The 15,450-nt window shown below is 35.6% G+C and overlaps 1 protein-coding gene across 14 annotated transcripts; it reads left to right on the top strand.

Annotated features, from left to right (window-relative positions):
• The first annotated feature begins 969 nt into the window (after window positions 1-969).
• On the top strand, window positions 970-12,126 carry LOC18443376 (uncharacterized). Of its 14 annotated transcripts, none has more exons than XM_088866884.1 (13): window positions 970-1,253; window positions 2,344-2,425; window positions 2,617-2,689; window positions 3,062-3,123; window positions 3,216-3,278; window positions 4,425-4,557; window positions 5,041-5,305; window positions 6,150-6,254; window positions 6,909-6,976; window positions 8,451-8,500; window positions 8,810-8,907; window positions 10,503-10,787; window positions 11,359-12,126. In XM_088866884.1, exons 8-13 carry the CDS (start codon window positions 6,210-6,212, stop codon window positions 11,902-11,904), a joined length of 1,092 nt encoding a protein of 363 aa, XP_088723010.1. In that variant the 5' UTR covers window positions 970-1,253; window positions 2,344-2,425; window positions 2,617-2,689; window positions 3,062-3,123; window positions 3,216-3,278; window positions 4,425-4,557; window positions 5,041-5,305; window positions 6,150-6,209; the 3' UTR covers window positions 11,905-12,126. The 14 variants fall into 14 exon arrangements, 12 of the variants coding, with proteins under 12 accessions (XP_088723010.1, XP_020528744.1, XP_088723007.1 ...); XM_020673085.2 differs by having other exon boundaries at window positions 6,848-6,976; XM_088866881.1 differs by having other exon boundaries at window positions 2,537-2,689; window positions 6,848-6,976.
• Window positions 12,127-15,450: the final 3,324 nt, after the last annotated feature.

Genomic DNA, 15,450 nt, shown 5'->3' with positions numbered 1-15,450 from the left:
TATATCTAATGTTTTTTTAAGTGACCTTTATATCCCCATCTTATAAACCACTATTTTTATTTTTTATTAATTTTAAATTTTTTTGCATTACCAACTTAGACCCATCCAAATCTGTTAGAACAATCCCACACAGATCTATGAATAAACGACTCACCCCACCAATTTGGGTGGCTAAAATAGAGATACTTGGACATTTAATAAAAGGGTGCAGTTGGCATATGGATGCATCCGTAGGTGTAGAGGTAAGGTGCACCTTCAAATTTTATCATGGTATATAATTTTGATGCAAAATGTTATTAGGATTATCTCAAAATCTATTTTTATATCTAATTATAAAATTTTAAATTTAAAAAATAGTTAAAATCAGATCTATAAACATATGAAATCTTGAAAATGGATGGTGTAGATAATATGTTATAAAATACATTATTTCTTAGACTTAAAATCTTTTTATTTTTCTTAATCATACATCTCCATGTCGAGATGATTGATAAAAGGGTTTTTCAATGTTAAATCAACCTTTTCCGATGGATTGTCGAGGGACATCCGTAGTTCTACGTTATTAGGTTGTATCCTTACATGAACTTTTTCCTTCAATGAAAAAGAAAGGGAGATCCCTCCATGAATGATAGTTGCCAGTTGAGATTGGATTGAATTAGACCCATCTTGGCCCTCACTACCTACCCCACACCCACTCGTGTGTGAGCTTTTGGACCAGGGGCCGTTGCATACTTATGATAGACTAAACAGGAGAAAGAAGACTTTTTCGAAAGGGGGGACCCAAAATTCTTGGTACGTAACCTCACATGCGTGCACAGCCCGGATCCTTAGGGCACATGGGTCCAAGAGAAATGGGGCTTTCTGATCTCAGGTGGGCCAAATCATGGAAAAAAGGGCAGTGGATAATGATGGATATGGTTTGTTGCTTGGAAGAGGGAAAAGCCACTAACTAATAAGCATTAATTTCTCACTCCTTTTCTCTCTTTCTTTTTGCTTATTATACACCATGGCTCTTTGACAGTGATTGTCATCAAGAAGATATGTGCAATTGTGCATTCCTCTTGATTAGTGATCTGGCCCTGCAAATTGATGGTGTTTGAGATCTGGGGTTTTTGCTAGAGGGATGGAGAATTCAGTAGAAAATTAGTGGGATAGGGGATTCTGGGGTTTTTTTGATAGAGTCGAGGAGGATTCAGTTGATAAGGGATCTGGGTTTTCTGCTAGAGGAATGGAGGGTTCAGTTTATTGTCACTGTAAGTCTTTTTGTGTGATTTTGGTTGCTGCATGTGCTGCTCATGCCTGCATTCTGTTGTGGGTTGTTGAGATTTTTCAGTTTTTGTCAGTTTGGTGTTTGTTTTTTTTTTTGCATGGTTTTTGGATTTGGGTTTCTGATTTGTGGATTTGTTGATCTGGTGAAAGCTGTTATTAACTGTGAGCCCAATATTGCATTTCCTGATTTTGGTAGGTGTTGCACTTGGTATTGGTTTTGGAAAATGATCGCATTCTGTTAGTTTTGCTCAACTCATATCTAAAGTTCCAGTTTTTATTGATTTTCTTTGTGGGTCATTCTATTTTGTTTTTTTTTTGTTGCTGATTTTTGTTTTTGTTGGGCATGTCTTCATATCGCCTTTTCCATGATGGTTTTCGTTGCTTTTGGTGGCCGCAGATTTTTAGGCTGAATTCTTTTTGGTAGTTTTTACTTTTTTCTGTTTTTTTTTCTTATTTTTAAAGGTTCCCTGTTTATATTTGGATCCATCAGATCATCTGCTATTTTATGTTTCTCTGCGCCTTCATTTTTAATTTTTTTAATCCAGACCTTATTCACTTGTCTGTGTAATTCACTTTTTGTCTCTTTGAATTGTTGGTTTTCTTTGTAGCGAGTGCTGTTGGGTTTGATTGAGTTTGGTAATATAGTTGCGGTGATTTCTTAGAATATATTGACGGGTGGTGATTCATTAGCAATGCTTAGGCAATTCATGTTAAGCATCTGTGCTCCAACTTGCATTTCCATATCCCCCCTTGCCATGACTGGCTTGAAGGAGTTGTCCAACAGTGCATGCTCATCGCTTACAACCAGGAAGAGTTGGACATACCACTTCTCAATAACTAATAGGCATCCACTTCTCACGTTTTCTGTTAAATAGCATACTACCTATATTCAGGCTAATGATTTAATTGGTGAAAATTTTCCATAGAGCTGGTTGTCACATGGTTTAGAGAATCAAAGTCTGTTCCTAATCTTCTAGGCTAGTATTCACATGAAGTGCTTGCTTTTAATCTGCATAATATTGCTTAGTGCCACGTTGATGGGATTTACTGTTGGTACTATTTTTGTGCATTCAGTAGCTTCCTTAGATGCAATACCAGAACCATGGGACTTTCAATATTCAAGTGTTGCATATTTATCAATCGTTTGAATTGACGGGTGAGCAGTGAGTATGATATTGGGGTTGATAATGTGAAAGATTTATCATTGAATTAGTGGAAAGTAACCTACAAATGAAAGTACACCTTCATCTTCAATTTTTTAATTCAGATTTGTGGTACAAAAGAATCTCGGAAGAAATATCATGGGTGGCAACCTGGGTTTGAGTTGTCTTAGATTGGTTTTGACAGGGTGAATCGGTCCCAACTTCCCATAAGATGTCCTGGAGACTATATGGTTTGCATTTGGAAACATTATCATACTGTAAGTATCATTTATTTGTAATTTTACTTTGACACATTCAATGTCTTACTAAGTTAGATGGTGTTAGGGATCCATTTATGTGAGCAACATGGTTTGAATTGTAGAGACTGGATGATGATATTTGGTTTTTCATGTTCTTCTTTTGGAGTATAATATGTAAATTTCTTTTTCCCTTTTCTATTTATATGCTATCTCATTCTTTCCGCTGTCTTTCTAATTAAAAAATGTGTTTCAATAGCTTATTTTAGCATAAATAAATAGGATATATACTTACCACATAATATCGATTATCATGCATTAGAATTTTTTGACCTCATGAACAAATGGTATTTGTGATTATTATCTAACCAAATATGCTTTGTATTCTTTTAGGCTTTTTGTGAACCATGGAATGTGCATGTTCTAGCAAGGACATATCAACCACCACCTCAATTGTATGTTCTTGAGTACTATGGATAGTTTTTTATTTGAATTATTTTCGTGTGTTGTAAAATATATGTTAATTAATTGTTTTGCTTTGTTGTAGGTTGGGTTTGCCTCAAGTGACTATGGCCTCAATGAAAAACTAGCCAATGAAAGGAATTATGAGGTGAGTTTAATTTTTTTTTTTTGTGGATGGGTGCATATATGCTTTTTTCTGTATGGTTGAAGAATTACATGCTCTGCGCAAACCACTGGGCTTCATTTGCTCCAGTAACATCTTCTTTTCTGTTGGAATTTCAAGATTAGTGGAGTTTTTGAAGTCTCAGGATTTTCTTTGTGGAAATATGCTTCCGTCCTTTCTGTTTCTTGTTTTTACTTGTGATATCCTTGTTATCATGGCAATGCCTGTTGTATATCATGTGTTGTTGGATGCTTTTTTGATGTTCTGGGACTTTTGATTGCAAACTCACCCAAAGTTTCAATATACTTGGATCAGTTGTTTTTTTAAATTTGTACCTTCTGATTGTGGTTTGTATGAAACAGAGTTCTATTGCAGGAGGTGGTCTATTGAAGTGTTTTGCCTGACAGTTTCAAAAGAGTTAGGATAATAGCGAGTTGCATTCTCTCTAATGCAAGAAATATGACTTTTGTATTCCTTCAAAATTACTTCTCATAAAAATTGTCTTATGTGTTATGTTTTTCATACATGTGCACTTTTTACAAGTAGGAACTTGTTGCCTAGCTGATTTTTTACGAGTGGGAGTTCACATTGATAGAACTGGTTTTCACTCAAAAGCATTTGTAGTCTTCATGCTAGATGTGTGCTGATGGAAAGTGTACTATCCAATGGATTGTGGTGATGGAAAGTGTACTATCCAATGGATTGTGGTGATGGAAAGTGCTCTATCCAATGGATTGTGGAAAGCCATAATTTCTGGGACCATCACCTTCCAATGAAATGATGGGCAATGAAGGAGAGGGAGACCCAGCAGAACTAGATGTGACCCCCAGGATGGTTTTCCCATTCTGCAGTGTCCATTTCTTCATCAGATGGGGATGACACCAACAGTATGGGGTTTTCCAGTCCATTGGAAGAGTATTATTTTTCTTCTCTAAAATGCTCTGTATTTGAGTGTGCTTAGACATGTATACAAATTGATAATTTCCCTCTCAAATTTTAAAGAGGATGCTTTCTGCAACTCGTTATCTTGTCAGTTTTATCTGTTATATGGTATATTCTTTGTTTTACAAATGGACTCAAATATTGCCCTTAACCATGGCTTAGCCACTTAACTTATTCTCTTTGTATCAGGTTCATGTGAATGATGTGATAAACTCGAAAGGACTTTCTATCTTGCCTTCTCCTAGCTCATCCATTGATGAATCTTCTTCTTGTCTTGCGGCTGTATCTTCTTATCTTGGTCAACGTTTCAGTAACTTTATTGGTGAGATTTTGTCGAAGTTCTTGGCCATCTTAAAATCATTATTATGAGGCATTGTCATGATCGAAACTCCTTTTCTAGATGTTCCCAAAGCTTATATATACTTTTGCGTACTGGTTGGTGTTGCACACTCAAACTTCATTGATGAATACCATTTTTTTATCTTCTTTGGTGAACTATACTGACTTCTCAAAGTGTATCTAGTTCCCTTTTCATCGATGGGATGTGTCCTATAGGCCAGTAAGCTGTATAAAATTATAATTGATTGGGATCATGACTGTCCAATGAAATGATGGAAGGTGATGGTGAGAGAGCATGATCCACCAGAACAGGACATGATTGCAATGGTGGATCCCACCCTGTCTCCGTCACTGTCATTCATTTCATTTGATGGTGATGACCCAGTGACGATGGCTTTCCCAGAGTTTGTTGCATTACAGTTCACTTCTCCAATTGATTTTTTATGTAGGACTTCTTATTTTGCAGTCGATACTGTGTATAGAGATCTCGGCAAAACCGGACAAGAACCTGCACCAGCACTTTCTGGACAGCATGCAAGAACTTTATGTAACGAGTATGAATCTAAGGCAGGCTGTTCAATTTCTTCTGGAATCAATGGATCCAGTAGGAGTAGCCCACCGGTCTCTGAGAGAACACAGAGTAATCATCGGTACTATTCCTCTGTAAATACAAATGGTCAGATTGTAGAATCAACTCGTAACTTTTGGAGCGACCCTTCCATTTTTCAAGGGTATGGTACTCCCTAGCACTTCCTGATGTTTCATAGAGAATATAAATGTCTTCAATGAAATTGCCAGTATCTAAATCTGTTTATTAAAGAGATAAGATAACATTTGAAATTGCTTTGCTCTTGATCATCGTAGTTTTAATGCTAGATGAAACCAAGAAAGGGATGGCCTTAACCTTCAAGACAATTTAGACATTAAATGTCTGTTATCTTCTTTTTTGAATTATTTTTGGATGGGGGTTATTTGTCATTTGATGGGATTACTTTATAAAGTTTAGGGTTGACATTTCTATTTGAAGTTGTAAGGGCATTGAATGTGGCAACCTGTTCTATGCAGTTCCTGTAGCACTACTAGACTGGTTTAGTGAAGCTCCTATTTCTTTTTGAGGACATGTGCATCTTCAAATCCATGTTTTTGGGTTCCCATGGGGACTTGCCTCTTGGCACTATGGGTACTTAATTGGGTTTCAATGCTGAAGCGTTTTTCCTCTTCCCACCTTCCTGGCATCCTTTCTAGGTGTTTGGGTTTTCTGTCGGTACTTATTTTGTATTGAAATGCTTTCTCTCTGTACTAATTTTGTACTAAAATGCTGTCTTTATTAAAAATAATTTTTTTTGGTGATATTTTGTTTGCAGCTTTCTTCTATGCCTTTCTGACTCTGATGTAGATTGCTTTGATTGATCATGTTCTGCCATTAAATATCGAATCTGTGTTTTACAATTGTGAGCCTGATGATGTTAGTATTCTTTCATTGTGGCTATATTAGCTTAGCATGTTTTGGGTATCTATTCTGTAAATGAAGTTTAATTCGATTCCTATGGCCTCATGAGGGGTGCTTTAGTGCAGGTTGATGTTCCCTTTTTTTGGATTCAGATTCGCTTGGAAATTGGCATTTGCCTGTTTGAAATGCTCATTTATTCATGTGAGACGGACCCACAATCGAGTTCGAAGGTAACTGCTTGAATTTGTTGTGGTCTTCCCTATGAAGAGCAAAGGACGTATTTTATCAAATTGTTTAAATTGCTGTCGCTTCGCGTACTTGGGGTGTACTTTTCATATCTTCAGATTTCATATTTGTCGAGAATCTTCTCTATCTTGAGTTTTGGGAAGTATGCTATAATCCAATAGTCAATGTTGACCATATTAATTTGGGGCATCACCCTCTGATGAAAGGATGGTGAAGGTGAGAGAGTGGGATCCACCAGGAAAGGAAATGACCTCATTGTGGGTCCCACTGACTCTTAGTCACTGTCCATTTCATTTTATTGGACCGGTGATGATCCCACTGAGTTTATATAGTTTTCTTTCAGGTGAGGTTATTATCATTATTATTATTGTTATGATTATTATTATTGTTATTAGTATTATTATTATTATTATTATTATTATTATTATTATTATTATTATTATTATTATTATTATTATTATTACTATTATTATTATTATTATTATTATTATTATTATTATTATTATTACCATTCTTCTTTTGTTTTATTTGTTGAACTTGTTTTCTTATAACATCAGATAGCTTTTATCTTTTCCAGTCTCATTTCTCGTGTTCAAAAGACATTGCGCGGATCTACTGATGATATAGGGTGGTTGCAGCGCATGGCAGGCATGCCCCCAGTTGTGGATGGTACTGATCGATTCATGGAGTTGCTTGATGGGATTAGGTATCTTTAAACCATGTCAAATTATATGGCAAGCTTTTATGATAATAGGATGATAAAAATATCACTTCAGGATATACACCATTAGGTTATGGAATTTCTGGTTGCTGTCATTTTTCTTTAACAATGCACCTGTAGAGACCAGAACTCCTGTACTATTATTTCGAAAATATGCACATTAAGCCTTATTGTTGTCAGGCTTGAAGGCTTCTGCCCTCTTGAAGAACTTAAGAGCATGCAATGTAGTGGCTGGGCACTTTTCTTGCTGTCCTTTACTGTATTGAGGTCCTCCTGTGGAATCTGTTACCACCTCCTTATGTAGTTAATTGTATCCTTTCATCCACAAAAGAATAATGCAATGAATCTAGGGGCTTGTCATTTGAACCCATGTTTTTGGTATTGGTAATCAAGTACATCAGTGGAAATTCTAGCTAGCCCTTTTTTACATGTTACCACCCATTTTTTGAGCTGGAAAAGCAAAAACATTTGTGCTGATGGCAATATCTTGAGTGCAAATGGTAAACCCCCAGTATTTATTGCTAAGTAAATGTTGGGATTTACTTTAATACATGAGAAATAAACCAGAGGTTTGTTGATTCTCGGGGTCTTTTTTCTTTTGGGAAGAAGAATGGAGTTCCTTTATTCAAAACCCTATTCGTTTTTTGGCAGATATGATTGGAAGGTTATGGTCAGGGGCATTCCAAAATATGAACATCTTATGATGGACCTCATTCTCATTCAATCTTGAAATTTGTCAGATTTTTTTTTATATTTTGGAAGGGAATAATTATTTCAGTTGCCATGGGCAATTCTATCATTCAGAGAGATCTTTATGATTCTGCAGAAAAGATTACTATTTGGGTCTTTTGGATTTTTCCATAGCACCATATTCTTCCCTATGTGCAAATTCTTACGCTTGGTTGTTTTAGATGTTTCCTTGAAATATATATATATATATATATATATAGAGAGAGAGAGAGAGAGAGAGAGAGAGAGAGCTGAGGCTCTAAACAATCACATTAAAGCCCACCTCAAAAATTTCACTAGAAGAGGTTTGTTTTTATGCCCAAATATCCTCAAATGGCTTTCAATTTTTGGAAATAGTACTTCTTGTAACGCATTTTTGGACTGTCAATTTTCAAGATTTTCAAGTTTTCATGGATCCGCTCGATCTACACTTTTTTGAAGCTTTAAATTTTATAATTAAAAGTGAAAATATATTTTAATGCTATCACAAAGATTTCCAGTATTGAACACATTTCTCGACACTATTTGAATGTGGGCTTTACTTTGATTGTAGCCTCAGCTCTATACAAACTGCACACACACACACACACACACACGCACACACACACATACATATATATATATATATATAGGAAAAGACTTTTCCTATTTGTTTATTACTTTGTGAAAGACATGAAATTAAACAATTTTGCCTGACCATTATAGAAAATTGTCTCTTCTTGAATGTCAGGAATGGTGAACACAAGTTGCCAAATTCATTCGTTTATTTGTTAATTCCAGGTGAGGGTTCCTTGCTTTCCAAAGAGTATCGTATTGTCCAATGTACTTTGGTGTACTAATACTCCATTGGGTTCATCACCATCCAATTAAATGCTGGACGAGAGTGGAAAGACCACCAGATCAGTCCCTTATTCCAATGGTGATCCATGTTCCACTCTCTTTGCATACTGTCCATTTTGATCGTGAGCCCAATGGACTATGGTTTTTTATAATTTATTTGGTTATAATGTACCTTCCCTTTCTAAAGTGTATCATGCTTCTCCACCGTGCATCACATTCAATTTAGGCTTATGATTCTGAAATGTTTAGGCCTCTTCAGCAACCATAGTCCACTGTACTTTGTGAACACCAAAAGGTTCTTCTCAAAGATGGGTCTAGCTTGTCATATTGCAAAGATCCACAGTGAGGTATGGCCATATTATGCTTTCAGAAATGATATTTGGTACTTTAGTAAATGATTGAAAAGCACTCCTAGTGACTGAAACCAACACAAATGAAGTTCTTATTATGCGCAGAAATGCTCATGGACTTTTGATGAAGATAGATCATCAATCGTGAATTCCTTAAGATTTGAACAAGTTTGGTTCATTTGGATTTTTTATATGCCAAAAGATGCTGCAGTGTTTTTTGTTATTTTCAAAGTGTAATGAAAATAATAGCAATGAACCATCACCTGAAATCATCATCATCATCCGAGCCTTATCTCAACTATTTTGGGGTCAGTTATACAAATCCTTTTTTGCCATTCTGCTCTATCAAGGGCCATACCTTCAGTCAGACTATAAGTCACCGTATCTCTTTCATTACTTCCATCCATGTTTTTTGGGCCTTCCTTTGCCCTTTTAGATCTTCCCACTGGAATCAAGTCACCCCTCCCAATTGATGCTGTTCTAGGTCGACGCTGCACATGGCCAGACTACCTAGTCTACTTTCCTTCATTTTATTGCCTATTTATTCATTCCAAATTCTATATTTCTTGTTTGCCACTCATCCATCTCAACATTTTCTATCGCAACCGCACTCATTCTCTGGATATGTTCTTTTTTACCCGCCCAACATTCTATCCTATACACCGCGGCTGGTCTTATAGTCATCCTATAGAACTTCATTTTATTTTTATTGGTATGTGACGATCACATAAGATTCCAGACGCACATCGCTATTTGTCAGGATTAAAAAAATGCTAGGTGGCCCTCTCAAGTATGAGACTGGCCAATATTATAATGGGGGAGAAGGGTGTATAAATGGGGATTTGGAGGTTTTTATGCACTGAGAAACCCCATAGTGTATGTTTTATTTTTTGGTCTTTATATGTTTGATATTCTATTAATGTCATAATTGTAGGTCTGTGAGTGTATCTTGCGCACATATTATTGAATAATCAATCACAGATTAACATTAGAACATCATGAAAAACACATGCATCTAGGAATCAAGATCCAAAGTTCAATGATTAGAGCCATCGAGTGTGGGTGGCCGATAACCTCCTCTAATAGCCTCCCTTGAAGTTCTCCAAGATTCGAAACCGCGCCTCTTACAACCAAATTGATTTCTTTGAAATCTTTTCCTGTCTTTTCCTAAATAATTGTTTTGATGTGTCCCCTACACAAAAACGACATTGGTGAACCAAGGGGTTTGATGTGTTCTTTTGCCGTGAAAACCAAAGAAGTCTGAAATTTGAACCTTTCCCCTCTAAGGCATAAAACCAGAAAAACTCATGTAGCCTTTTGGGCCATCAGTAAATTGAGGTAGATCTCCACACATCATAAAAGAAACCACTCATATGTTTCTTCTCATTCAAACCATGGTATCCTGATCCCCTTTGCTGGTAAAATTGCGGTGTCTCTTCTATTTCCACTAGTTTGTTCCAGTTTACTGCTCTATCTAAAAATATAATATCATGGTTTAAGTGTTAAAGCAAATATAAACCATAAAAACAAAGCAAAATACTTTATGGGGGTTTTCTCATCTTCTGATTTTTTATTTAACTTGTAATTACTAGGCTTCAGTGGAACATAATGCCTTGGAATTGAAACAATACATCGAGGAACTTTATTGGGGATCAGGCAAGCGCGTATTATTGTTAGGCCACAGCAAAGGTGGGGTTGATGCAGCAGCTGCATTATCCCTTTACTGGTCTGAGTTGAAGGATAAAGTTGCAGGGTTAGCTTTGGTCCAAAGCCCATATGGAGGCAGCCCAATTGCGTCTGATATTTTGAGGGAAGGTCAAATTGCCGATGTAGAAACAAGACGGCTTATGGAGCTTGTTATATGCAAATTAATCAAGGTATCATCCAATTATTGTTTTCCTTTTTCTTTTTGTTTTCTTTTTTTTCAATAACATGCATTTAGGAAAAGTTGTATGTGAGTCATGGATGCAAGAGCATGCTGACCCATGAACGTCCATTTTACAAAATGGATGTTAGGTAAAGTGCACCGGATGAAAATAACATATGGACGATGCAAAAGAATATGAAATTTTACTTTTTTCATATGTATGATCACCTTGGCCAAGATCATGAATCCCAAATAATTTGGATAAAAATCTTAAAGAAAAAGTCCTTTAAGATGGATTGTATAGGGGGAACGCATATTTACATATGTGTCTGTTGTCTCATAGAAACCCCATCTAATATATACACACCCACCCACACCCATACACACACACACATATATATATATATATATATATATATATATATATATATATATATGATCACATCTGTCTCTCTCTCCATTGCATTGCATTCACTCTTGTACCACAATGTAGGGTGATATGCAGGCACTAGAGGATATATATATGATCACGTCTGTCTCTCTCTCCATTGCATTGCATTCACTCTTGTACCACAATGTAGGGTGATATGCAGGCACTAGAGGATTTGACATACGACAAGCGCAAGGATTTCATACTCAAACACACCCTCCCCACAGATGTCCCCTTGGTCTCCTTCCACACTGAAGTGAGCATTGCCCCCAGTGTTCTGGCCACCATGTCCCATATCGCCCATGCTGAACTCCCTTCGCTCCCCTTACCCTTACCAGGCTTGGGCCTGGGCTTCAACAAGAGAGAAGAGTTTGACGGCAGTTATGAGGAGCCCAAGCCCATGAAGAAGAGGCTCCCTGTTGTAATACCTCTTGCTGCTGCCATGGCAGCTAGCTCATTGCATTTGCATCTGAGGTATGGAGAGGCGAGCGACGGGCTGGTGACGCGGAGGGATGCTGAGGTCCCGGGTTCGGTGGTGGTGAGGCCGGAGAGGAAGCTTGACCATGCATGGATGGTGTATTCATCGTGGAGGAGGAAGAAGGATGAGGGTTTGGAGGTGGAGGGAGGCTCAGAGGAGATGTGTGAGGCTCTTTTAAGCTTGCTTGTGGAGATTGGGCAAGGGTCTTTGAATGGGTGATTCTCTCTCTATAATATATGTAGTTTTCTCTCTCTGTTTCTCTTTCTCTATCTAAAGTGATCTGTAATGCTTATCAGATTTGAATGCATCTGCGCTCGCACGTCGCTCTCTGAGTTAATATAATGAAGAAATATGGCTCTAAGTTACTGTGAAATGGTATCATCACAGTTAAATACATGAAATTGTGAGATAAATGTGAAACTGAAAAGGTTTTGTTTTCCATACATCATTTGATTTTGTATGATCTTTGTGTTCGATTGTTGATCTGATATTGGAACTCAAAGAAACAAATGTTGGACATGTTTTCCTTTCTTCATATTTAACTAATGGCACGTTTGGTTCGCATGAAATTGTTTTTCGGAAAATATTTTGATATGAAAAAATTCTCTCACGTGGTTAAGTGTGAAATTTTTTTTATATCAATTAGTTGCCAATTGGTGTGAAAAGATGCGTTAAGATCAAATGGTATGAAAATATTTCCACACTTAACTACCGATAGAATTGTTCTATATAAAAATATTTTTTAAAAACAATTTGACGTGAACCAAATATGCCGTAAAGGACCTAAAAAAGGTTGTTTTGACGTTGGGAAAACATCTAATTGTTGATCACAACATCGAGATCTATACATATGGAGAAAAGAGATATTTTTAAGCTTAAATATAGAACAACCTTCAATACATTATTTGAACAGTCTATTTTTCAAGACTTTCATGCATTTATAGATATGTTTGATTTGAACAATTTTGGAGTTCAAAATTTTATAGTTAAATATAAAATAGATTCTCATACTATCCTAAAAAATTTTGAAACCAAAATTGCATCTCATGACAAAGTTTGAGGGTGCACATTAATTTGATTGCTTGTTTGCAAAGAATAACATATTAAAACCAACCAACTTATCCGCAAAATGGTTACATTTCGAAGCCCACTAAAAATATTGCAAATATCTCTTTGATTTTTTAAATTTCGAGATATTCAAATATTATAAGTATACTCATTATTTTTATTTTATTTTTTGATAATTAAAATGTTTTAAATATATAGCGCTTTCCAGCACTATAGACCTAACATATTTTTAGCCGTTCCTACTGCTACAAACCTAATGCTGTGCAGCCCCTGCAGCAGTTGGTGCTTCACTAGGTTTGTAGCAGAATCACAACAGATCTATTAGGTATGTAGTGGCAACACCACTATGGATATGTTGGATCCATGTTAATTTTCCGTGTTACAGACCTAATGGTTCGTATTTTAGCTATAAAAAAAAAAAAAAAAGGGGGGAAAAATAAGTACAGGCGTGGTATATGAAAATTTTAGGGTTTTTAAATTTTGTAAAATGGAGAGGATATTAGCGATAATTTCTAAAAAATGTATCACTCAAGCATATCCTAGACTATTTTATTAGAAACACCCAAAATACCCAATTATAGCTTTAGAATCATATATTGACAATTTAGTGCCGACCAGAGCCAAATGAACTAAATATTCATATTTGTTTTGGATTTGAAATTTATGACATGCAAAAGATATATATCGGTCGGCCCAAACTTAAGTGGTTCACGTCAAATGACAAATTCTTCCCAATTCTTCGGTACCACACTTAAATGTGTTATTTTCCATTGAACCATCTTATTTCGACTTTGAAATCCAGGTCAAGGGGGCATTCTTGTATTTGGCACTATTAATAATGGGATAAATACTAAGGGAAAAGTTTATATAGAGCCTAGGCTCTAAACAATCAAATTAGAGCTTACCTCAAAAAATTTCACTAGAAGAGGTTGTTTTGATGTCCAAATATCTTCAAATTGATCATTTCAACATCAAGATGCATGGACTTGAGAAAAAACTGGATTTTAAGTTTTGGAAATAGTGCATCTTGTAACGCATTTTTGGACCGTCAATTTTTAAGTTATTCAAGTTTTTTTAGATCTGCTTGATCTACACTATTTTTTAAGCTTTAAATTTATAATTAAAGATGAAAATATATTTTAAGGCTAATCAAAGATTTCCAGAATTGAAATCACATTTCTCGACACTATTTGATGGTGGGCTCTAATTTGAATGTTTAGAGCCTCGGCTCTATACAAGCTGCACCCAATTACTAAAGGACACTGTTTTTATGAGTCAGCTGACTCATATATAGATATGTGCCTTCTGCCCATAATCCATTTTAGAATTTGAACTTAAATTTTTGGTAATTATAATCTTTAAGATGGGGGAGTAATATGTAAAAAATAAATTTAAAATTTAAAATGATTGTTTTTTAAGAATAAATTTAGAGCATCGATTTTGTTTTTACGCAGCACTAACACTTTTTCAAATGCATCATTAGGATGGATATGTGATGCGTGAGGGACAGTATAAATACATTCCCCGACGTACAAAACACTTTTCTATAACTAAAGGGTGTGGTTTGCATAAGGTTCCAACCTTAAACAATTCAATTAAGGGGGAGCACCTCTAAATTTGATCATAAATGAAATTTTGATATAAAATTTTTTTAGGATGACTTGAGAATCTATTTTCATCTCTAATTATAAAATTTTAGTTAAAATCAAGTAGATTTATAAACACATGAAAATCTTGAAACTTGACGATCTATAGATAATATCTTGTAAAATATACTATTTTGTGGACTCGAATTTTTTTCTTTTTTCTTTTCATACTCATCGAGATGATCAACTATAGGATTTTCCAACATCCAAACAACCCTTTTTATTATTTATAGGAATTTAGAAACTTTATTAGAAGGAAATTACAGAATCAGAAACAATTTTCTCTGTTAAAAAAGTATCTCTTGGCAAAATAATCCCCCAACACATTGGCTTCTCGATAAACATGCACAAATGATAAATTAAATGGTCTAGACAAATTCAAAATTTGTAGACAAATCTAAAATATGTAGCAACACATATCTCAGCTCCCAAAACAACTTCAGCTCCCCTTTGCACACATTGAATAAATCACCTTCAATAACACAAAAGTGACCTAAATTCCTTGCCACAAAAAAATTTAAACCATGAGGAGAGCCGAGAATGCTGTAGGCTGTTTTCTCCCCAAAATAAATTGCAAAAGTAAAATTTACATTTCCATCCCAATCCCTCACCACTCCTCTAAACCAACTAAACCAGGGTTAACTAACTAACTGCCATTAAAGTTAAGTTTAAAGACTCCCTTCAAAAGTGGTACCCATCTCCCCTTGCGCTTAACATCCAAACACCTCCTCGTGGCCCTAAAATCCAAATTGTCTTTTATGATGGATTTTTGAGGTGCACCTTTAATTCTACATTTTAAAGTTGCAACCTTATATAAACTTTTTCCTTACTAAAATACTCCTTCTCATTTAGGATTAGATACTTATAATATGGGAATTTTGGGTAGAGAAATTTGTCAAGATACGCATATCAACTATTTAACAATGGGTGAGGTTTCTATAAGGCGTTAACCTTAAACAATCAAAGTAAAACGCCCTTCCAAATATTACTAAAAGATGTATTTCCGTGTTGGAAAATCCATTTTCACTTTTAATTATGAAATTTAAATATA

Source organism: Amborella trichopoda, chromosome 5, assembly GCF_054954075.1.
Source record: "Amborella trichopoda isolate Santa Cruz 75 chromosome 5, AtrichopodaSantaCruz75HAP2 v2.0, whole genome shotgun sequence".
Lineage (NCBI taxonomy): Eukaryota > Viridiplantae > Streptophyta > Magnoliopsida > Amborellales > Amborellaceae > Amborella > Amborella trichopoda.
The sequence above is the reverse complement of the archived record's forward strand: the minus strand, read 5'-3'. Positions and strand labels throughout refer to the sequence as shown.

Coding starts and splice junctions, on each gene's coding strand:
- LOC18443376 (XM_020673090.2), top strand. CDS start 3,076: ATGGAATGTGCATGTTCTAGCAAGGACATATCAACCACCACCTCAATT. Junction 3,279..4,424: donor CCAATGAAAGGAATTATGAG/GTGAGTTTAATT, acceptor TCTTTGTATCAG/GTTCATGTGAATGATGTGAT. Junction 6,977..8,450: donor GAGTTGCTTGATGGGATTAG/GTATCTTTAAAC, acceptor CTTGAATGTCAG/GAATGGTGAACACAAGTTGC.